The sequence below is a fragment of the Anser cygnoides genome, chromosome 3 (assembly GCF_040182565.1).
Source record: "Anser cygnoides isolate HZ-2024a breed goose chromosome 3, Taihu_goose_T2T_genome, whole genome shotgun sequence".
In the NCBI taxonomy this organism is placed as follows: domain Eukaryota; kingdom Metazoa; phylum Chordata; class Aves; order Anseriformes; family Anatidae; genus Anser; species Anser cygnoides.
In genome coordinates this window covers 10,351,672-10,373,322 of record NC_089875.1, presented here as the reverse complement: position 1 = coordinate 10,373,322, position 21,651 = coordinate 10,351,672, and the positions used below count along the sequence as shown (strand labels likewise).

General features: G+C 55.6%; 3 protein-coding genes across 4 annotated transcripts; 1 reads left to right on the top strand and 2 right to left on the bottom strand.

Annotated features, from left to right (window-relative positions):
- The first annotated feature begins 3,612 nt into the window (after positions 1-3,612).
- Positions 3,613-7,381, top strand: SSTR4 (somatostatin receptor 4). 2 transcript variants are annotated; one of them, XM_048079016.2, is made up of 3 exons: positions 3,613-4,044; positions 4,228-4,378; positions 4,650-7,381. In XM_048079016.2, exon 3 carries the CDS (start codon positions 4,701-4,703, stop codon positions 5,898-5,900), a length of 1,200 nt encoding a protein of 399 aa, XP_047934973.2. In that variant the 5' UTR covers positions 3,613-4,044; positions 4,228-4,378; positions 4,650-4,700; the 3' UTR covers positions 5,901-7,381. The 2 variants fall into 2 exon arrangements, with proteins under 2 accessions (XP_047934973.2, XP_047934974.2); XM_048079017.2 differs by having other exon boundaries at positions 3,613-4,378.
- A 58-nt stretch (positions 7,382-7,439) lies between these two features.
- Positions 7,440-10,723, bottom strand: THBD (thrombomodulin). Its single transcript, XM_066993444.1, has one exon. It carries the CDS (start codon positions 10,576-10,578, stop codon positions 8,920-8,922), a length of 1,659 nt encoding a protein of 552 aa, XP_066849545.1. The 5' UTR covers positions 10,579-10,723; the 3' UTR covers positions 7,440-8,919.
- Positions 10,724-15,069: 4,346 nt separating this feature from the next.
- CD93 (CD93 molecule) lies at positions 15,070-20,459 on the bottom strand. The gene has a single exon (XM_048079015.2). It carries the CDS (start codon positions 20,050-20,052, stop codon positions 18,394-18,396), a length of 1,659 nt encoding a protein of 552 aa, XP_047934972.2. The 5' UTR covers positions 20,053-20,459; the 3' UTR covers positions 15,070-18,393.
- Between the last annotated feature and the right edge of the window lie 1,192 nt (positions 20,460-21,651).

Genomic DNA, 21,651 nt, shown 5'->3' with positions numbered 1-21,651 from the left:
TGTGCTGCCTCTTCCCCAGCACCAGCCCCACCACAGCCCCGCAGCCGTCTGCTCCGCTCCAGCTCTGCTTCATCTGTCCCGGCCGGAGCCGCACAGCTCAGTATATGCAGGTTTTTGGCTTCTGCCTAAGTGAAACCAGAGGGAAATATGTTTAAAGGCTGCAAAGCAAAGGAGCTTGGGTTTTATGCTCAAGCTAGAAAGGCTAAGAATTGAGAAAATGTGTGTTTGGCAATGTCACTTTTATATTAATTCAGATCTTATTGCAGGGATTAGCCTATTTTTAGCAAAGAAAGCAGCTACTGGATGCTGACAAAGCAGCTGCAGTTTGCAGTTGGGATGCAGAGCCCCGGAGCTCACAGCCCGCGGGCCGGACGCCGCCTGCCGAGCTGCAGCAGGGCGCTGCACCCCCGGGGGGATTGGGGCAATGCAGGGCGCAGGCTGGACATGGTCAGAGACTCCCCCAGGCCCAGGCACCCAGTGAGCACCCCTGGCTGCCCGTTAGCCACAGGAGAGTGGTCCAGCAACAAAACCAAGGGGCATGGGTTTAAATGAGAACCGAATGAATCTGCTGTTGGCAGGCCAGCTCCAGGCCCTGCCAGACAACACGAGTGCCGTCTGGATGTCTGTGCTTCTGCAGAAGGAAAAGGCTCTGCATGCTCCAATCTCACATCTGTGCTACAGTGAGAAGAGATGGAAGCATTGCTTCTAGTCCACGGGGGAGCCCTGCATTCCCCCCCAGGATCGCAGTGCTGGGCGCTGCTGCAGGCATCCTCCCGCTGTCGGCTGCCGATGGATCCTTGCGTCAGCTCAAGCACCTTGCCGGGAGCTTTGCCTTGGAGGCAGAGGCACATGGAGAGCGGCAGCGAGGAGTGGGACCATGAGCCCAGCCCAGGGGTACCTATGTGCTAAACATTGATGTCCCTACACACTGAAGGGATGACCCTACATGCTAAAAGGGATGTTCAATCCTAGGGGCACCCGGAATCCTTCCACCTCCAGCCATTACCCAGCAGCTGGAAATGAAGCTGGAAAGAAAATCTGATTAGAAACCAGCCGTAAGCTGGTAATAATGAGGTAATCAGCCACGGGGACCGTTAACTGAAGGAAATGATACATGCCTTATGAGGAGCGTCTGCATCAACAGTGAGGCATGGAAATTGGCCTAATTCGAGGCAAGCACATGTTGTCAGCCGTGTGGATGTTCCTGCTGGGTGCAGCCGTGTGCTGTCATGGCTAGAGGCAGCACCTTCAGGCCCACTGCAAGCTCTGCCAGCCGCACGGCTGGGAACCCTCCCTGCAGCACGGGGCAATAGCCAGGGACTACTCTAAAACACGTGTCAGGTATTTTCAATTTGGAATATTTCACCTGTTCCACTTTGAAACCACATTTCCCTTTTTGTAGGAAAGATTACCAATAAATAAATAAAACACAAAAACTTCCTAAAAGGGAAGGAAACAAGGCCTGTTCTAGCTAGCACTACATTTCACTGGGTTCTCCCATGGGCCAGAGAAGAGCAAGACTTGTTCTCTTTGGGCCAGCCCAAAAGGATTACTTTATTTTGCTTTATTTGTGTGCCTTGGCTGCTCCTCCAATGGACGGGTCTGGCCAAGCTCGCAGAGGTAGCCAGGCCCTGCAACAACAAGCTGCTGTTCTGTGGTGGTTTGGGACGCAGAGGGGTGCTGGGGCTGCGGGGCAAGAAGCGCCCTGCAAGCATCGCAGGAGACCTGACCCCGGTTCTTCTGCACCCCATGGGTGGCAAAGCATCCCAGTGCCACCGCCAATGGGGACAACAATGTACTGCTTGCTCCCTCCTCGCCTGTGACAGTGGGCTAGGCGTTCGGGCCAGGCTTGGCTGTTTTTACCTCTTTTGGCTGTATTTCAATGTGGATTTTTTGTTGCAGCCACTAAAAAGAAGGCACAGACTGCCTTTTGTTGGGAGACCTGGCAGGGGAGGCTGGGCTTTACAAATATTTAGCTAGCGGTGATTGTACACTGCCTTTGGAGGGGAAAATGCCAGCGCAAACACGTGCAGCCAGCGTTCTGCAGCGTTTGCCCCCAGCATCGGGCATGACCAAAAAAGTGCACAGCTTTGCTTTTACAGGGCTTTAAGTCAGTGGGTTGCAAACTCAGCTGGGTGAATGCTCAGCATCCAAAAAATCGTCCCCATGTGCAAACTGGGGGTGCCTGCCTTCCCCACCCACCATCAGCATGCAAGCTCCCCTTCATTTCCATGCTCCCTGGGCAAAGCTGCATGCAGCCCGGCTGGGATCTGGCTTCGAGCTGGTGTCCCTATGGCAGAGAGGCTTCGGATCTGTGTGCCCTGCTGGGACCCGGTGCCTCAGGGGATGTCACCACTGCCCCCATGGTGCTGATGGCTGCAGTGAAGCTCCTGGGGAGAGCATGGGCGTTTGACAGCTTTTATTACTGCAGGCCGTGGGTTTCGAGTTGGGGTTGGTTTTCTTTCCCTATCAAAATACCTCTTCATGCTACCTTGGTGGAAATGGGGTGCGCTTTATTTTAAGAATTAACCATTCCTGCAGCAGTTTTGCTCCTCCCCACCCAAACCTTTTCCACAGAAGGACTGGTACCAGCAGCCTGATATGAGCAAAAGTCCCGCTCGCCGCTAAGGAGCTTCCTCCGTTACAGTAAAAAGCATTTAAAAGTTTCCTGTTCCTCCTGGGAGGTGGACGGGCTCGATGCAACCCGCAGGCAGTTTCATTGTTTTATTACACACTTTCCGGTCGCCGTCTGCAACCGGAACCCCTGGAGCACCGTGTCCCCCCCAGTCCTCTGCGCACAGCCAGGCAGCCCCTGTATGGGCACAGGAGACCTGCCACTGCTCTCCCCCCTCCGGCACCCCTTGCTGCACAGCTTGCAGCTGTGGGCACCAGCCCCTGCTGTGCTTCTCCACCTCTGTGAAATTTAAGCCAGGATGTCCTCACCAAAATTTTTGCCAGCTGCACAATTAACTATGGTTGTATATTTAAGCACCAAGAAGAAACACGCACCTGCGTTCCCATGCACATAGAGCCTGTTCTCAGTAATATAATATATGCATTTATCAATATCCCTCTCCCTGTGGCCAAAATCCCTTCCACACACAAATGCGCTCGCTCACTCAGCTGTCTGTCAGCTTTCCGCTCCATCCTGACTTCCCAGAATCTCCCACAGGAGGTTGCCCGATGCAGGGACCCGGGAGCACGAAATGCGGGCAAGTGAGAAAAAATTCCTTTGCTCCAGTGATGTCCCAGTGCAGGAGGGAGTGACAGCGTGTGGGTTAGCTTTGTTCAGATAAATCAGAAAGTCACAGCGACGCACACGTGCTGCAGGGCTCTGTGCTGCTTTTGGGGGTTGCCTCCCACCCTGTCCTGCAGCTCAGCCCCCAGGAGGACAGTCCCTGCGGGTGGTGGCCACAAGCAGCACTGATGCTTTGCCAGGTCCCAGTGGGAGCACTTTTATTAAAAAAAATATTGATTTTTACCCAAAGCTGGGGAGAAAACACCTTGTGTGTCACACTGAGCGCTCAGCCTGGCCGGGACAGGCTTTGCAGCCCTCTGAGCCCCTTTTATTCACGGCCCCCTTTTGCCCTTTGCACCATGAATTCCATCCAGGCTCTGATTTCAGATGAGGCTTTGGGTGCGTCACCGCTCTCTGCACCCTCCTCCACCAGCTCTTTGCCCAAGGCCGGGTTTGGGGGCACGGACCTGGGCAGGAGCCGTGGCAGCCACCACACAGGGATGCGTGGCAAGATGCGGGATGCGCAGCAGGATGAGGGATGCGCGGCAGGATGCGGGAGTGAGCGCGGGGGGCGCGCTGCCTCCCTCCCGTCGCCAGGGCAACCGGCCTCCATCGCCTCCCACCCGTGGGGGACCCCCACAGCCCCCACTCGATGCAGGGGGCACGAGGCCCTCCCTGCCGCGGTGCTGGACTGCAGCATCCCCGCCTCCGCAGCGGGCTGGGGACGGCGGCGGGCGGGAGCGCACTTCCCTCGGCCACGGCCGGAGCAAGAGGAACGCCGCGAACCTGAAAGAGAAGGGAGAAGGGTATGTCGGGTGCTTTGTTTTGGATTGGCAAGTGGAGAGCATCAATCAGAAATTGGCTTTTATGTATATATGTATTTATTTATTCATATGGGAAAGCTTATTTACATGGCACAGGTGATGCAGGCGAGTGAGACTCGCCTGCATTCAAAACCGGAGAGCATGGTCTGTCTTTCACTTTAAAAGGTTCGGATCCTGCCGGTCATCTGATCCAGGTCAAGCAGGACTTTACCTCGCCAGCAGCCCCTGGAGCTCCTCACCAGTGCGGCTTGCAGCGCCCGCCGCTGCCCCTCAGCAGCGGGCTGGGGGGGTCTTTCAATCCCTGGAGGATTGAGAGGTAAAATATCTCCAGATTGCTTTCACGTTCTGCTTGCTTCCCCCGGCGGGGTTTAATGAAACCATTAGGATCTGTACAGGTTCCTTAAGGTGGAGGGTGGCCCAGGGTGCAACACTGCTGCCCTGAGGAGCACGCAGGGAGGGGACAGACAGGCTGGGGGGGCACGGGGGCCCTCGGCCACGATCTGAGGGGTTGGCAGGGGAGTGAGCCCCGCGTCCACCACACGCCGCAGCTCCCATCTCCTTCTCTCTGCCCTGCACCCTGCCTGCAGGCTGGCACCCGTCCCGCCGGTGTCCCCCCCCCCCATGGGCCACCCCCCAGCATGAGTGTCGACGCTGAGCAGCTGCCCCTCTGGGCCGCCTCCGAGGTGCCCCCCAACACCAGCACAGCCTCGGCAGAGGCTGGCAGGCTGCAGGGGCTGTCGGCGTGGGGTGGCAGGGCAGGCGAGATCGCCGGCATGGTGGTGATCCAGTGCATCTACGCCCTGGTGTGCCTGCTGGGGCTGCTGGGCAACTCGCTGGTGATCTTCGTCATCCTGCGTTACGCCAAGATGAAGACGGCCACCAACATCTACCTGCTCAACCTGGCCATTGCTGATGAGCTCTTCATGCTCAGCATCCCCTTCGTGGCCACCTCGGCCGCCCTGCACCATTGGCCCTTCGGCCGGGCGCTGTGCCGCACCGTGCTGGGTGTGGACGGGCTCAACATGTTCACCAGCGTCTTCTGCCTGACAGTGCTCAGCCTGGACCGCTACATCGCCGTGGTGCACCCGTTGCGGGCGGCCACCTACCGCCGCCCACGGGTGGCCAAGATGGTCAATGGGGGCGTGTGGCTCCTCTCCTTGCTGGTGGCCTCGCCCATCCCCATCTTCGCAGGCACGGCGACTACCCGCGACGGCCAGGCGGTGGCCTGCAACCTCCTGTGGCCGAGCCCAGCCTGGTCAGCTGCTTTCGTGGTCTACACCACCCTGCTGGGCTTCCTGCTGCCGGTGCTGGCCATGGGGCTGTGCTACCTGCTGATCGTGGGCAAGATGCGGGCGGTAGCACAGCGGGTGGGCTGGCAGCAGCGGCGGCGCTCCGAGGGCAAGCTGACACGCCTAGTGCTGATGGTGGTGGCCATGTTTGTGGTCTGCTGGATGCCTTTCTATGTGGTGCAGCTGGTGAACCTGCTGCTGCCTGGCCGCCTGGATGCCATGGTCAACAACGCCTCCCTCATCCTCAGCTACTCCAACAGCTGCGCCAACCCCATCCTCTATGGCTTCCTCTCAGAAAACTTCCGGCACTCCTTCCATGGCGTGCTGCGCCGCTGCCTCGACGCCAGCCTCTGCTGCTGCCACACCAAGGCGGGGGTCACCGAGGAGGAGGAGGAGGAGGAAGAGCCCCTCGACTACTGTGCCGTGCCCCGGGGTAACGACAAGGGCAAGGGCTGCATGTGCCCACCGCTGCCCTGCCAGCAGGAGCCTGCACACCCTGAGCCCTGCTGCAAGCCTGGCACCCTCCTGGCCAAGACCACCACCTTCTAGGGTGCCCTGCACTCAGCCTCCATCACCCTGGCAAAGGGGATCCCGGACGGAGAGGGGGCAAACCCCTTCAGCTCTGTCCCCATGGCTGCGCACCTGGGCGGGAGGACACCAGAGGGCAGCTGGTGCTTGGCTTTGCTGCGCAGGGTTTGTGCCGGCAGTGGCACCGGTTCTGCAGCCCGGATGCTGGCACCTCCCCTGGGACACGCATGGCCCCTCCATCCCCGCTGCGCTGCAGCTCCCTGCTCCTGTGGGGATGTGGTGACCAGGGGCCGCTGGAAACGCTGCATCCGAACTCTTCGATGGGGGACAATGCTTTGAGTTCTCCCACTGGTCTGGGGAGAAGACGTGGCCCTCTGTCAAACACAGAGGAGAGACCCCGAGCTCTTCCCATCCCCTGGCAGGCAGCGGGGACAGCCGCGGGGCGAGGATGTGCACAGCCAGGCCGTCTCCCCCTGGGGAAAAGCGGGGGCTGCTCTGCAGAACGACTTTGCTGATGACTTTGCTCCCACCCCTGCTTTTCGAGGCGCTAGGCTGGGGCGCCCCCCCGGTTCTCTGCGCTCTCCAGTAGTGCTGTGCAGTCCAATGAAATAAAAAGCCATAACGTTGGCCCGTCATACAGCTAACAGCCTCAGCTGAGTCATCATTGCTATCGCCCTCACCACCGAGGAGCCTTCGCTGTGGCCCCTTGACACCGGGCGAGTAATTGAGCTAATAGCCAGGTCCTGGCCTCGGGGGGGCTGCGGGAGGGCAGAGTTAGGCATGAGCCCCATGCCCAGGCTGCGGGGACACTTGCTGCCCATGGGGGACACAAGGCTGCTGTCACGGCAAGGATGCGCCCCGTCCCACATGCCTGGGCTCACCATTGCCACACAGGACCAAGCTGGCAAGCTGCTGCAGGGCTTCTATTCCTCACGGGGCAGAAAGTGGACTCGAGGAGCGGAGGTCATGGCAAAAAAAGGCACCTGCCAAATTTAACAGCAGCTTCAGCAGAAGCTTTAGCAGTTGCCAAGGAGTCCTGAGCTTACCTTCATCTATAAGGATAAACTTCAGGTCCCATAAACAGAAAATCCTCCCCCCTAAAAATTCCCCAGGAAAAGGACTTTGGTAATGCAGGACCCAAATGGCACTTTCCACAAGAAAGCCTGGGAGACCGGAGCCCTGCTTGCTCCATTTGCTGCAGACAAGCATCGCCCTCAAGGGCATCTTGAGCACATAGCCATAGGAACTGAAGACCGGCGCTGGAGCTGCACCGACTGGGCTGCACTGAGGTAGCATTAAATTAGCCATTTCCAGCTTGTTTGGTTATAACTTTGTCCTTTTAACGTTATTCTTGTTCTCCACTATTTATGGCTCATTCCTTCTATTTTAATCCTGCTGGTGAAACAACCAGGAGGGCGTGCTTTCAGCCCGAGTCTCTGCTAAGAGCCCGCAGCTCCTTTTTTGCTTTGTTGGAGCCTGTGGCCCCTGGAAAAGCTGCGAGATGTCGACTGCCAGGCGGGGAAGGCTGGGGAAGGGGAGAAAGAACAGCTCATTCCCAGATTTCTATAAACCAGACAGTAAAAGCTTTATTGGTCTACACACAAAATCACAACGTGATTGTGCATTGCGTAGGGTACATTTCCAATAAATAAATATTTACACACGTGCTGGGTCTATAAAACAGCGGGGTCAACCATTTACACGAGGAAAGCAACAGTTCACGCAGCGCGCAGCTGGTGTTTGTCTCAGTGATGGAGCTCCATCCCTGGGGGGCACAGCCCCTCCAGCCCTGACCCCAAACTCCCAGCCCCAAAACGGGGCCCAAAGCCCTCAGCACTGGCTCCACCGCTCACCACGGCACAGCTCCTGGACCCGCACCGCCAGCCCCAGCAGCACGGCCCCTGATCTCACCCCCCAGGAAAACCCCACAGAGCACTTTCCCTGGATCTTCCTCCAGCTCCATGTCGGATCCTGCTCCTGCAAACACCACTAGGAAGTTTTGCTGTTGAACTTCGACATGAATTAGATTCAGCCCTGGACTAAAACTAAGGGGGAGGAAAAAAAAAAAAAAAAAAAAAAACAGGAAAAAAGCTTGCGGACGGGAGGGGTGGGTTAAGTTGCTCTGTAACAAGCAGTTTAATCCAGCAGCGGCAGAAAACGATGGAAGACGTGCAGAGAACACAAGGCATGGTCTCATGGTGCTGAAAACGACCCTCCCTAGCACGGAAAAAATTACCCTGGCATTCTCAGTATCCCCTTTTAACCTCTGCACCCCCCAAAAGCCCCAAAATGGTAAAAGGGAAGAGAAATTAGCGTTCCCCCCCTGCCCCATGATGACGCCCAGCAGGGTGCCTGCTGCCCCTAGTGATTTTACTAGAAAAGTGCTCAGCTGCGCAGAGATACATACGCAAAAAATGGGGAAGAGAAAAAAAGCGATAAAATTTCTGCCGATGAGGGTGACGGGGGCACAGAGGGAAGGCAAAGTACTGACCAAATGACCCGTGCTCCTTCTCCCACCATTTATCAGTTTTAAAACACTAAACCAAATCTAGACAAAAGCTGGAGCATCCCAGCTCCTCTTCACCCTGGACAAGCCTTCATCCCCAGCCTGCAGCGCTCTCCGGCCAAGAAGAGGAAAAATTCAGGCGAGACGACCTCCCACAGCCCAAGGTCCTCAAGGCAGCTGCTGGGCGCGTGCTCTCACCCCGTGGCGAGGCGTATTGAGCTCAAGTCAGGTCCAAGCGGGGCTGTTCCTCCAGCAGAGCTCCCCTCTGGAGCCTCCCCGCCCGTGGGCTCAGGAAAGGGAGCAGAAATGGGAACCGCGCGGCAGCGTGCCCCGAGCCCTCCCCGCTCACTGCGGCACACGTTCACGAGAGCTGGCTGAAAAGCAGCACATATTTTTTGGCGGAGGGGGTGATCACAGCTTCTCCTGAATTCTCTTTATCATTACAAAACCGGGGGGGGGGGGGGAAGGGGAGTTGAAAATAAACTTTACCCAGTTCCAGTTCACCTCCCTCTCACTCCGTCCCACCCGGTCTCCCTACAGTTTCTGGCCAGAGGCGGCACAGCCCGTGGTCACCTGCTGAAGTCCCATCTCCTTCTCGTGGGGGCTGCCGCACTTGTAATCCATGGAGGCGGGTGGCCGGCAGCGCTTCTTGGCCAGGTGGTACCCAACGGCCAGCAGGACCAGGGCCGCACACAGGACGCCCATGGCAATGCCCACCAGTGCACCGGGATGCAGGTGCTCCATTTTTGGTGGGCCACGGCTGGGGACGGGCGTCCAGAGTTCAAAGTCTCCTGAGGAGCCCCCGCCATCCTCCGTCTGGGTTTCCTGGCAGTGGTTCCTGTCGACGAGCACATAGCCGTCAGAGCAGTGGCAGGCATAGCTGCCGGGCTGGTTGGTGCAGTTGTGGTCGCAGAAGCCCATCTCGCACTCATCGATGTCAACGCAGAAGACCGTGTCGTTGCTGGAGGCCTCGTCCAGCACGAAGCCCTCTGGGCAGTAGCAGTAGCGGGTGTTCGAGCTGCACTCGGCTGGGCACTGGCTGCGGTTGCAGTACAGCACGCAGCGGGCGGGCTCCTGCGGGTGGACTGCATAGCCAGGCATGCAGCTGCAGCGGTAGCCGCCGGGCACATCCTCGCAGCGGTGCTCGCAGGGCGCCGCGTAGCAGCTGGAGACAGGCTGGCAGCGCCCCTCCACCATCTCGTAGCCGTGGTGGCAGCGGCACTCGAAGCCGCCCTCGGTGTTGATGCAGGCCTGCTCGCACAGCCCCGGCGACACGGCGCAGTCGTCCACGTCCTCGCAGCTGCTCTTGTCGGGGGCCAGCTGGTAGCCGGCCTCGCACATGCAGAGGAAGGTGTCGCCGTTGGGCACGCAGTGGTGCTGGCAGGGTGCCCCGGCGCAGGGCGAGGCGCAGCCGCGGCCGTCGGGGCCCAGCGCCTTGCCGGCGGGGCAGGAGCAGCTCGGCCGCCCCCCCGGCTCGGCGCAGCTCCCCTCGCAGCCGCCGCCGGCCAGGCGGCAGGGCCAGGCGCCGGGCTCGGCGCGGCCCCAGCGCAGCCCCCCGCCGCCGCCCGCGGCCGCGCAGCGCAGCTCCAGCCCCAGCGCCGGGATGAGCGCCGTGCTGCCGGGGGGCAGCGCCAGGAAGTCCCCGCCGCGGACGCCGAAGGGCGTGCGGTAGGCGGCGGGCAGCCCGTCTGCGGGCGGCAGGCGCGGGCAGCTGTCGGGATAGTTGTACTCGCAGAGGAAGCCGTCGGCCGGCTCCTCGCAGCCGCGCTCCTCCCAGCGCAGCTCCCGCGACACGGTGGCGCAGCGGCTGCCGCAGCTGCGCCCCGACGGCTGCCAGTTGGCGTAGTCGGTGCGGCTGTCGCCGGTCACCCACTGGAAGCCGCGCAGCCGCTGCGCCGGCTCGGTGCAGGGGGTGGCCAGCCGCAGCCCCAGCCACAGCCGCCCGCCGCGATTCTGCAGCAGCAGCGCGATGGCGTCCTCGGCCACGGTGGAGCGCACTGTCATCAGGTGCCCGCCGTGCCGCTCGCAGGCGGCGCTGGCGGCGGCGAAGGGCAGCGGCGCCCAGAAGACGGCGAAGCAGTCGTGCTCCAGGCACTGCGCCCCCGACGGGGCGGCCTCCGCCGGCTCCGGCTCGCCCGGCGCCGGCCGCAGTCCGGCCAGCAGCGGCAGCAGCAGCAGCGGGAGCCGCCGCATGGCGGCCGGCCGGCACGGCAAATCTCTGGCATGGCCCCGCCGCCGCCCGCCGCTTTATAGGCGCCCCGGCCCGCCCGGCCGCCCGCCGCAGGAAGGAAGCGCCTCCGGGGACGGGCCCCGCCGCCGCCGCCGCCGCTGCGCCCAGGGATTGCGGCGGGGGCGGCCCCGGCTCTGAGTAAATCCCCGCCGCCCCCCGGCCCCGCCCGGCCCCCCCGCGCCGCAAGGCTCCGGGCAGGGCCCGCCCGGGCGTTCCCGCGGGATGGGGATGAGGTTGGGGGGGAAGGGGGCGGTGTGCGCCCCCTCGGGGGGAGGGCGGCAGGGCTGGGTGCCGCAGGGGTGGGCGGGGGAGGGAAGGAAAAGAGAAAAAAAGAAAAAAAGAGACAGAATAAAATAAAATAAATAAAATAAAATAAAATAAAATAAAAATATAAAATAAAATAAAATAAAATAAAATAAAATAAAATAAAATAAAATAAAATAATAAAGAAAAAGAAAAGAAAAAAGCAAAACAAGGAAAGAGAAAATGAAAAGAAAAAAGAAAAAAAAAAAGAAAAGAGAACAGAAAAGACAGCAAATAATTTTTAAAAAGAAGAGAGCGTAAGGAGAAAAGAGACCCAGGGGGCGAAGGAGAAGAAGGAGCAGCACAGGGCAGCCAGGAGCTGCCAAGGAGCCCCCGGCACAGCAAGGCCAAGCTGGGAGGGGAGCAGTGGAGGCCCAGCAGCACCCAGGGAGCAGAATGAGGCCCTTCTAGCCCTGTGGGGATGGACAGACAAGCAGCGTGGGGACAGAGAGCCAGACAGGTGGCAGGGACAGCCAGCCAGGACCACGTCCAAGCAGTACAGGGAGAGCCATCGCTCCAGGCTCTGCAACAGCTTGGCCCCTTCCAGGTTCTTATCCTCGCAGGATCCACCTCTATGATCGGAACATGGCCAAGAGCAAAATAAAACTGAAAAGCAAACATCTAAAGCTTTGCCACTCAAGGAAATGGGCGTCCGACCTTTTTTTTCCCCAGTTTAAATAGCGGTGTTTTTCCTGGAAGGCTCAGCCACAGCAGTCAGCCCTGGGGACCCGTGCAGAGCCCCAGGGCCGTGCCGCCTCGCCCCGCTCCCTGCACGGAGGTTACTTCATTTATTTCATTTAGCATCACGGCTCGGCTCCCCAGACATCGTCTTTGCTCCCGGGGGGCCGGCGGCAGCAACTCCAGGTGGGGAAAAAGGGAAAGATGGGGGAAAGGCGTAATAGCTGTCATTAATAACCCTAATAACTGTAATCGGCTCCCTCCCTGTCCCAGGGTGACTCCCTTGCCCTGATTTCGTGGGACAGTCCAGTGCTTCAGAGCAGGACAAATCCGTCTGTGGGACCTCAAAAAGGAGTTCTGTCCAGCACCTACCGCTCCCTGGGTGAAATCACTCCTCCGACAGCAGCTCTGCTGCTCCTCACCTCTGCAGAAGGAGCAATCCCCCCTTTCCCAGAGCTGTCCTGGAGGGGGAATTGTCACTGACACTTGGTAATGCTGACTTTCCTTTGCTTTAATAAGAGCTTTTCCCCTGTTTTCATTTTGTGTCTTTTTTTTTTTTTTTTCCCACTTCTGTGCCTAAACTCTCTTCTCCCTTCTCGTTCTATTTGTTTTGTTTTCAGAAGAAACACAGCAAAATAATGGGGAAGGGTCAGGGAAAACAACGGAAAAAGCAAAAAGACGAAATGTAATCAGTGAAAAAAAAAAAAAAAAAGAAAAGATTTCTGTGTTGTTGTTTTTTTAAGATATTATACGAACGTAAGTGTCACTTCAAACCCGCGTGATGAAGAGTGCTTTGAAGCGTTCCAGCAGGAGCTACAGCAGCGCCCAGGCAGTGCTCCCCCGAGCCACGGGGGGAGTGCCCGCGTCCCTTCCCGCAGCCAGCCGCAGGCCTGCCAGGAGCAGGGACACGTCTCCGGGGCAGGAGACATGAGGGCAAGCACGCTTTGATAACGCTTTTCTATCCCAATGGTCGTTTCCCTCCGGTGCCTCCAACCACCACAGGCGTTTGCTCATGTGGCCCCGACAGGCTGAGTCACGGACAGAGAAATGCCTTTCCTGCTGACATCCCACTTTTCCTTTATTAATCATGCTGCTCTGCCATTTAAAGTTATTGCAAGACTATTGCCGGCTGTCCGTTGTGATAACAGAAGGGAGACCTTTTGCATTACTCCAGCCTGAGTCATCTGAAATGTCACTGTCACCCCTCTGCCAGGGGGATGCTGACAGCGGGTATGTCCAGGGTGGCTGACCTGTGGTTACAGGGTACGTGATGTGGATCTTATTGGCTTGCTTGTTGGATTTGGGAAACGCGGCTCCTTCTCCAGCTTTGCCAAGCAGATTTTGCGTGTCTTGCAGAGAGAGGTGCAGCACGGCCTCAGGGGTGCAAAGCCATAAATCTGACTGCAAAAATGAGAGGATATTATGACAATATTTTTACCCTGCTAGCCTGCCTCAACTGGGGGCCCAGCCTCAGAAACAGGGATTTCAGATTTTGGAAAAAAAAAAAACTAAAGTATTTTTTGCCCTGACAGGGCATGTGGCTGACCCCGATTGCACCCAGCCCGGCCATCCCACAACCAGCAGGGCACAGAGCACAACTGCACCCAGGGCATTTAATTGGCTGCAGATCAGTTAAGAGAACTACTTAAGCTGGTTTTCTGCTTGGGCTGCTTTCCTTGTAATGGTGTTGGAGAAGGCAGGGTTGGGGAGGTCACATCACTTGGTGAGTGAAGGTTTTTTTTGTTTGTTTTGTTTGTTTTTAATAGGGAAAATAACTTTTTTCTGCCTGTGTCTCCATTGCCTGTTGCAGCCGTATTTTCAGTGCAGGTGCAGGGGGCACACTTAGGAATGCTGGATTTTTATCCTCCAGCAAGGCTTTAGGAAATCCTGCCTGCTGATTGTGGAGAGAGCCCCCAAGCCTGCCCTGTGCCCACTTTCCAGGGGGACAGGGGCTGTGAAGAGCTGGGAAGTGCTTGGAGGGGCCAGGTGAGATCAGCAGTAGTGCCCCTTGCCTCTCTGTGGCTGTGTGTGTCCAGCTCCTGCTCCCCTGGGAGAAGACCAGCACTTCTTTTCTCTAGACTAAGACCTGAGGCTCCTGAATTTCTTTTATTTTAATGTCTTCCTGCCCTAAGCCAGTACAGGGGAATTAATTGGTGTCTTTCTTAAATGATGGTTCCCAGGCAGCTCAATGTACAGAGGACAAAGGCTTTTGAGCTCTTCTGTGCTCAGCTGGACAAAGTTTGAGGTCCTAGGACTGGGGAAATATTGAGAGTTTTGTTTATGTGACTACATGACACTCTGAACCTCTGCTGTGAGCTTTCTGTTGAAACTTGCTTCATCTCAAGTGCTTGCACAGCAGCTGGAGCCACCTGAGGAGCACACTGGGTTTTTCTTCAGGAAAGCCCTCTCGTTCCTTCCCTACATTGTCACCAGCAGCACTCAGATCTCCTTGGCAAGGAACCAGCTTTGCTTACCAGCCTCAGAGGGGCTTCAAGGAGCCAAACGCCAAGAAGTATTTACAAAAAAAAAATAAATAATAAAACAAGGAAATGAGCAGACATTTAAAACATTTGTTTTTGCAGTGTCTGACTCTATGGGACTTGAAGCAAGGCATGTGGTATTTTTGTAGATTATATTAATTTAACTCAATACCTTTTCTCTGAATTCCTCTGGTGGAGGCTCTTTTCTTGCAGCACGTTTCTTCATGAAATGGAAAAAAAAATGTGCCGGGGGTGGCTGAATTACTGCACTGTGCTCCTTTCCTTTGGCTCAGGTGTGAAGCCCTTGTAGGAGGAACTCTGTGTCCTCTGCTCCTACACAACATGTACTGACCTCAGCTGCTCCTCAGCCATGCAAAATAAATTGCATTAATAGGACCATGCCTTAGCCTCACGGGGCAATTCTGGGGCAGCCGGAGCAAGGCTGGACATGCTTCTTTATGGAGTGTGGAGGCACTGAACATCCACCACAACATGTAGTGTCCTTTTCTTGTTTATTTTTAAACACTACTTAAGGAAAATGCCAGTGAGTGGTCAAGGGCCACATGAATGTCACTGCAAGCATGGGTGATATTAGTGGTTTCCTGTGCTGTTGAGGTTTTTCCCCTGTCTTTTGAGTGTTAACCTTTACACTTTCAAGGCTGGCCTTTCCTTGGCAATGCAGAAGAGCAGATTTCTGCCCTCCTATAGAACAAGCTGAAAGCAGCAGCTTCGCATGGGGGCAGAGATCATCCTGGGACCTTGTTGGATGTGAAGCAGATGGGCCCTGCTCAGGGCAGCAGTGCTGGATGCTGCTTGGGGCCCAGCCACCCCAAAGTGGAGGAGATACCCACAAAAGGCTGAGATCCCACTGGCATGGCTGTGTGCCTGATGAGCGCCAACAGTGAGATGATTTGTTAGTACTGCTCTGTGCTGTAAGAAATTAATTACATGTACCAAGTGACTAGGTTTTTATGATATATGTATCAAAAATAATTGAAGACACATTCTGTTCAGACTTTATTTGGTGTTTCATCAGCAAAGTAGCAGTGTTATTCAATATGTGAGATAACCTTTTTCTTTTAGTTGAAGGCAACTGTATGGCTTTAGTGCTGTACCATTTCTGTATGGATGACAAAGTCAGTACTGATAGGCAATTCTCATGAAAGAAGAGGCACACCTTAATTCTGGACTCTAAAAATATAACAACACTTACAAACCATTTGATGCACTCAAAGCGTTTCGGACATGTTGGCTAGCCAGTCCTGCCATCTTGATGGCAAGACAGTTACAGGTCTTGCTGACCATTAAACCTCATTTATACAGATGGAATGATGATGCTGATCATCCCCTCTCTTCTGACTCTATGCTGGGGGTACAAAACTGTCTGATCCCGTTTCTATTTGCTTTAGCCAATGGTTTTCACCAGGCCCTGGATAACTCCCTGATGAGGACTGAAACATTCCTGCTGCTTTCACAGAGGAAAGCAGGCAGATGGAGGTTACCCAGGTGTAATGGCACATGGGGGAGGAAGCTACATCAGGAAATAATCTCACCTGAGAGAACCTGACCTAAACCTAGGCACAAATTAGTGTTTTCCCTCTGCTGGACCCACTACAACACTCCATTGATAACACAGTACACACATCAGAATACAAAAGTCCGTAGCAGGAATCAGGATTATAGGTTTTACTGAGGGGGTTCTGTAATAAATAACTCTCAGATTTTTACCAGCTCTGAGTCTCTACTCATGCTTCCTCTTCCCTTTTTCAGGGTGGAATCAGTGTGCTACCTACAACAATTAATGGATACTGTAATTGAAAAATATGGCAGAAAAACTCCCAAGGCTATTAAGGTTTTGCAAACACCTCAGCTTTTGATCAAGCAAGCCAAGCAGTCCCCGAACTGTGGGGTGCATCGCTGTGACTGCCTCTTCCCCATGCAGACCCTGAGTCAGCATCGCCTGACCGTGCAGGCTTAATTTTATGTATGTAGGTTGTCCCACTGATTTCAGTAGGATTATTCATTTGCTTAATTTATTCATGTATTCCAAATGCTCTGCTGGCTTGTTGTCACAACAAAGACATGGTATGAATCTTTTGCAGGACTTCCAAGAATGCCACCGCTGCATTCACTACTTCTCTGAACCACTGTGCAGAGAAAAGGAAGCATGAACAGAACATTAAAAAAACATTTCTATCAGCTAGGAGCTACATTTTCCTGTTTTTTATTTTACAATGGAGAAATGAAGAATTAAAAACAGCAGGAAAGGGGTTTCTTCCACACACGGAAGAACAGGATGCAGGTCGCTGCCCACAGCAAAATCCTTTGTGTTCAGTTCCCATTTCTGTTGCAATTAAGCCTCAAGTATACAATAAAAACAGCAGAATCTTCAGGAAACTTATGTACCCTTCAAATCACATGCTTATTCTTTAACACCTTTTTGCCTTGTAGAGCGTTGGGTTGCTGCAGTACGTAAGGAAACTAGCTAGCCATGCTTGCCCTGAGAGATGTACTGCTGTTGAACCAAGGCAGTGTTTTGCAGTGATGCCGGTGCTCACTTGAGACTGTTTTCAAACCTACAGAGTTCCCTTTCCTCCAAGGGAGCAAGCCTACAGTTTGATCTCTAGTAAAGCATGGAGCAAGTCAGGAAAAATCTCCTGTCCTGTCTGGAGGCTGTACCATTGTTGCAGGCTGTGTGATGCCTCCCTCCTGCTCAGGTGAAAGGTGCTTGCTTGCATCAAGTCCCACCGAAACGAAGAGGACTGCTCCCGAAAGCACAGCAGTCAGGTCTTTGTGGTGCTGCAGCGGGTGCCTGCATTTCCCTGTGAGCTGGCAGAGAGGCCAGCAGCTCCTTCTGCCCTTGCTGCTTCACAGGGAATGCAAACCCAAAGGGAGACACACCTTCCCTCTGCTTTGCAGCACTGAAACAGACTGGGGAGCAGCTTTACCCTGAGAGAGCATTTGCTTTGAAGGGGAATTAGAAGCTTTATACATTAGTTAGCAAACATACAACATCCAGTGCATTGTTTACAGGGAGAAGGATGGAAAAAACATTCAGGCTGGGCCCCACACAAGCTTAGCCCAAGCAATCAGGAACTAATCCTGCCCAAAAAATATGATACAACAGGAAAAGTCTGGTCTTTTGTCTGGCTGTGTTTGAAGGAGAGCATTGTTTTGTGTATTTTGCAAGTGTGTTTGCTCAGAATACACTGCAAATGGGTGAATGGTTCTTCCTAAATATAGTTTCTCCTACCTTTTTATCTTATGCTCTCTGTCTTGGCCCCTTGTCCAAAAGGCCTGATTATGCAGCTTTCCTGCAAGCTTGCACCTCTCAAGCTCAGCAAGGTGGTTAAGCTCCCATCCTTAGGGGGTCTGATGCTTTGGGAGGGAGCATCACTATCTCACTCCTCCAAACGCAGTGCTTCCACACAGGTGTGCGTACAGCTCTGGGGAGTGGTGTGGGGCTGAAGAGCTCCACTGCCCTTACAGTCCCTGCTCTGCTGGAGGAGGTTTCTGCTGCTGGAGTTCTAAAAAGTTTAATTCAATTACTTGATTACTTCTGTAATTACATTTTAGAAGGAAAAAAGAAAAGGAAAAAAACCATCAACAACAAAAACTAGCTGCTTGTGGCTGCAGTTACCGATTCTTGCCTTCGTAAAACACTTAAGAATTTTAAACCCGTTTCAATGAGAACAAGGGGAAGATGGGGGTTGAACAGCAGATTTCTGTTGCAGTGTAGAGAAGGTGGGGGGGTACAGTAGCATTTTTTTTTTTTTTGGAATGACAAAAGATTGGGAGGGCAGCAGGGAAACTGCTGCTTTTGCATGCCTGCATTTTAAATATAAGCAGGGGAGACCAAATGACACAGGAAATTAATTGCTTTTCCTTTGGAAGCCAAATCAACATTTCACATTTGATATTTTTAAGCCCAGTTAGGTTTTGCAGAGCTGAAGAGCAACCTGGGCAGGTAATTGCAACCCCATCCCATCTAAACCTGTCTATTCCCTATTAACCCTTTACTTCAAGGAGCAGAGGTTTATAAATCAGCTAATGTTCCAGACCTTTTGCCGTAAGGAATGATTTTGGCTGCCTTCATATCTGTGCATCTGACTCCCAGACCTGCCTTTTCTGAGAGAGAATCAGGTCCTGCCTTCTCTGAAGCCCCAAGACTGGCTTTCAGACGTGAAGGCACTCAAAATCATCTTGGACAGATAGCATCACCCCTCTCCTTCCCCCCCCTTTTTTTTCCCCTTTGCAAAACACGCTCCTTGCCACTTGCAGCTCCACATTCCCGCTCCCCTGGAGGCGCGGGCGCTGTTACCTGCGCTCGCTGCCCGCCCCGCCATGGCTCTCCGGCTGCTCGGGCACCCAGCAGTAGTTGTCCGCTGCACTTTTGGCTGGCTGCTTCTCCCGCTTGGCTGCCCTCTTCCTGCAGGCCAGCATGACCAGGGCAAAGGCCAACAGCACCAGGATGGCCACCAGGCTGCCCAGGATGTAGTAGAGGAGCAGCCGGGGGCCGTCGGCACCATGCTCGGGGCTGTGATCCGACCCCAGTGCTGTGGGGGCTGGCAGCATCATCCTGCTAGGAGTGGCAGAAGGGCTGCGAGTGCTCGTGGTCCACGGGGCGCCTGCTGTTTGGAGGATGCTGGTGGTCTCTGGGGTGCCTGCAGGCTCCTCTCTGGCTGTGGGGGTGGCACGGCAGCCATGTCCATCCTCCTGTGGGAGGAAGCCAGGCGGGCAGAGGCACTCAAAGCTCCCAGGCAGGTTGCGGCAGGGCCCAGGGCAGGGGTTCCGCAGGCACTCGTCCACATCCAGGCAGGTGTCACCACCAGGCTGGTAGCCAGGTCGGCAGGCGCACTGGAAGGAGCCGGGGAGGTTGAGGCAGAGCTGGGGGCAGGTGCCAGGCTGGGCGCACTCATCCTCATCGTGGCAGTGGCGGCCACCCGGCCCTGTCAGCCGGTAGCCAGGCTGGCAGGTGCAGGTGAAGCTGCCGGCCGTGTTGTGGCACTCATGCTGGCAGGGCCCCTCCAGGCACTCATCCACATCCAGGCAGCGGCGGCCGTCGGGTGCCAGGACATAGCCGGTCTCACAGATGCACTCAAAGCCTCCCGGCCGGGGCTGACAGGACCCCTGGCAGGGGTTGGAGTGGCAGGCGTCCTCCAGCAGGCAAGAGGCCATGTCGGGGCCCAAGATGTAGCCAGGCTGGCAAGTGCATCGCAGGGGCTGCCCCGGCTCTTCCAGGCACAGCTGCTGGCAGCCTCCATTGCTGTGGGCGCAGCTGGCAGGGCAGAGGGGCCCGGGGGGGTGCCAGGCGAAGCCGCCCCCCTCCAGCGGCCCCTTGCAGAGGGTGAAGGCTGGGCCCTTGGCCCCCTCGCACACCGCCTCCGCCAGCGTGCCAAAGGGGGCTGCCGCCAGCCGGGGGCTGCGCACCCCAAAGGGTGTCACGTAGCTGACCCGGCCAGGGCCCCCCAGCCACAGGGGCCCGCACATCCCCTGGAAGCTGAACTTGCAGAGGAAGGCAGGCAGCGTGGCACGGCAGGAGCGGTCGACCCAGCCCAGGGTCCTGTCAGGGCCTGCGGGCTGCAGGGTGACACAGCGGGTGCTGAGGCAGGTGACCTGGGGCTCAGCCAGCCAGGCCGAGTAGTTGCCGGGCTCCCCTCCGGCCACCCAGGTGAAGCCCCGCAGCGGCTCCTGGGGCTGCATGCAGTGGCCGCGCTCCAGCCGCAGCCCGATCCAGGCTGCGCCGGCTGCGCTGGCTGCCATCAGCTGCCCCAGCCGCTCAGCCTCGGCCGCGCTGCCCACCGGAGCCAGGTTACCGCCGTTGTGTCGGCAGCGCTCCTGGGCGCCGTTCCAGCCCAGCTCATCCCGGTGCAGCGTGTAGCAGGCGGTGCCGGCGCAGAGCACCTCGACGTTCTCGCTCCGTGTCACCGGCAGCGGCGGCGGCAGCAGCAGCAGCAACAGCAGGGCCGCAGCCATCCTGCCGGTTGGACGGATGGACGGACACTGCCTCACATCCCCTCAGCTCGCCAAGCTCACCCCGCACGCATCCTGTGCTGCCGGGGCTCCTATTTATCACCGGAGGCTACTGCTTCCTGTAGTGTGGCCGCGCCGCTCACTGCTTGTTGGACACAGCTGGGATGTTTGCCTCCGTTTCTTCTCTTCTCCTCCAGCGATGCAGGCTGCTCATTCCCATTTCAGACGTTTCACTGCAAAGGGGCTTTCTTTATTTTGGCCGGTGCTGCTTTTCTGTATGAGAAAGTAGCCTACATCCTGCTTTTTTTGGTTTTGGAGGGCTTACTCTACTCACTCACCCAGTAGATAATTTTTCTAATCCCTAATAGGGCCTTGTAGTTTTCAACCATGCATTTGCTGAAAGCAGGGAAAAAAAACAAGCCGTGGGATCTCTCACTGTCTGCCTATGAAAGAGACTGAATATTTGGCGCAATGTCTCATGAGCAGACTAAATTTCCAACGTGTTTTTCCCCTCTTGGTGCGCTTTAAATAGCTGGACGAGCCCTGGATTAGGAGCTGGGTCATGAGAACATCCAGGCTGCCAGGAGGGAGCCAAGCCGCTTGCCTGCACTGAACCCGCTCCCAAGACGAGGAAGCACTGCAGTGGCCTCAGGCTCTGGGCGAGCATCGCTGCTGCCGCGCTCCACCTTAACAACTCCTCACTTGACCTCGAACCCAGTGCAGGGCAGAAAATCAGCTGGGTTTTGTTGGTGTCAGCAGCTCTGCAGAAGGCTGTCAATTACAGGACAAAGATGTTAATGTAGTGTGCTGTAATGTTTAAACAGACACATCACTTTTAAAATTATTATTATTATTATTATATTTTTATTTTTTTTTTATTTTTGCTGCAAACTGTCCTTTTAAAGCCGATTCCTGCCTGCTGCATTTCAGTTAGAGCAGTGTCTGCACCGAGGTCAAGATGGTGACAGCATTACAGGCAGTGGAGATGAGTAATGGCCCATCCCAAAGAAGAGCTGCACAAGAGCCTCTCCAGACACAGGGCTCCTTTCACTTTCCCTTCAGTGTTTGGAGATCCCTGGATGAAGATGAACGGGCTGAGGAGGCTCGACAACAGCTGATAGAGGGTTCGTATGCATCGAGCAACATGGGACAGTTTATTTGCACAATCATCAAACGTATGGTACACAAGAAGGTGGAATAACAAAAGAGCAAAGCTCTAATGAGGAGCAGAGTGTCTTGGCACATGAAGAAGCTGCCACCGGAGGCAAGGAAAAAGCAGTGTGTTAAGCAGAGGTGGAATGAGAAACAGCTGCAATCGGGGATGTCCTCATGCCTGCCACCCCTCACAGCGAGTTGGGGGCACCCTCACAGGCCTTGGTTGGGGCTGAAGAGCAGTTGTCTCCAGGATGGCTGGTCCCCTCAACAGCCACCCACCTGTCTGCATTCCCACACTCCTCTCTGTGAGCTTTCTTCTCTCAGCTGCTGATGCAGATCTTAACCTCTAGGCCTGCAACTCTGTCTCATCTTTTCTTGCTTAGTGGGCATCCGTAATTATCATTAGTTCCATGTTCTTTCCAGCACTCTTGTTGTTTGTTAATTTTT

Bases quoted from the DNA above. Each gene is read 5' to 3' on its own strand.
- SSTR4 (XM_048079016.2), top strand. From the start codon at position 4,701: ATGAGTGTCGACGCTGAGCAGCTGCCCCTCTGGGCCGCCTCCGAGGTG.
- THBD (XM_066993444.1), bottom strand. From the start codon at position 10,578: ATGCGGCGGCTCCCGCTGCTGCTGCTGCCGCTGCTGGCCGGACTGCGG.
- CD93 (XM_048079015.2), bottom strand. From the start codon at position 20,052: ATGGCTGCGGCCCTGCTGTTGCTGCTGCTGCTGCCGCCGCCGCTGCCG.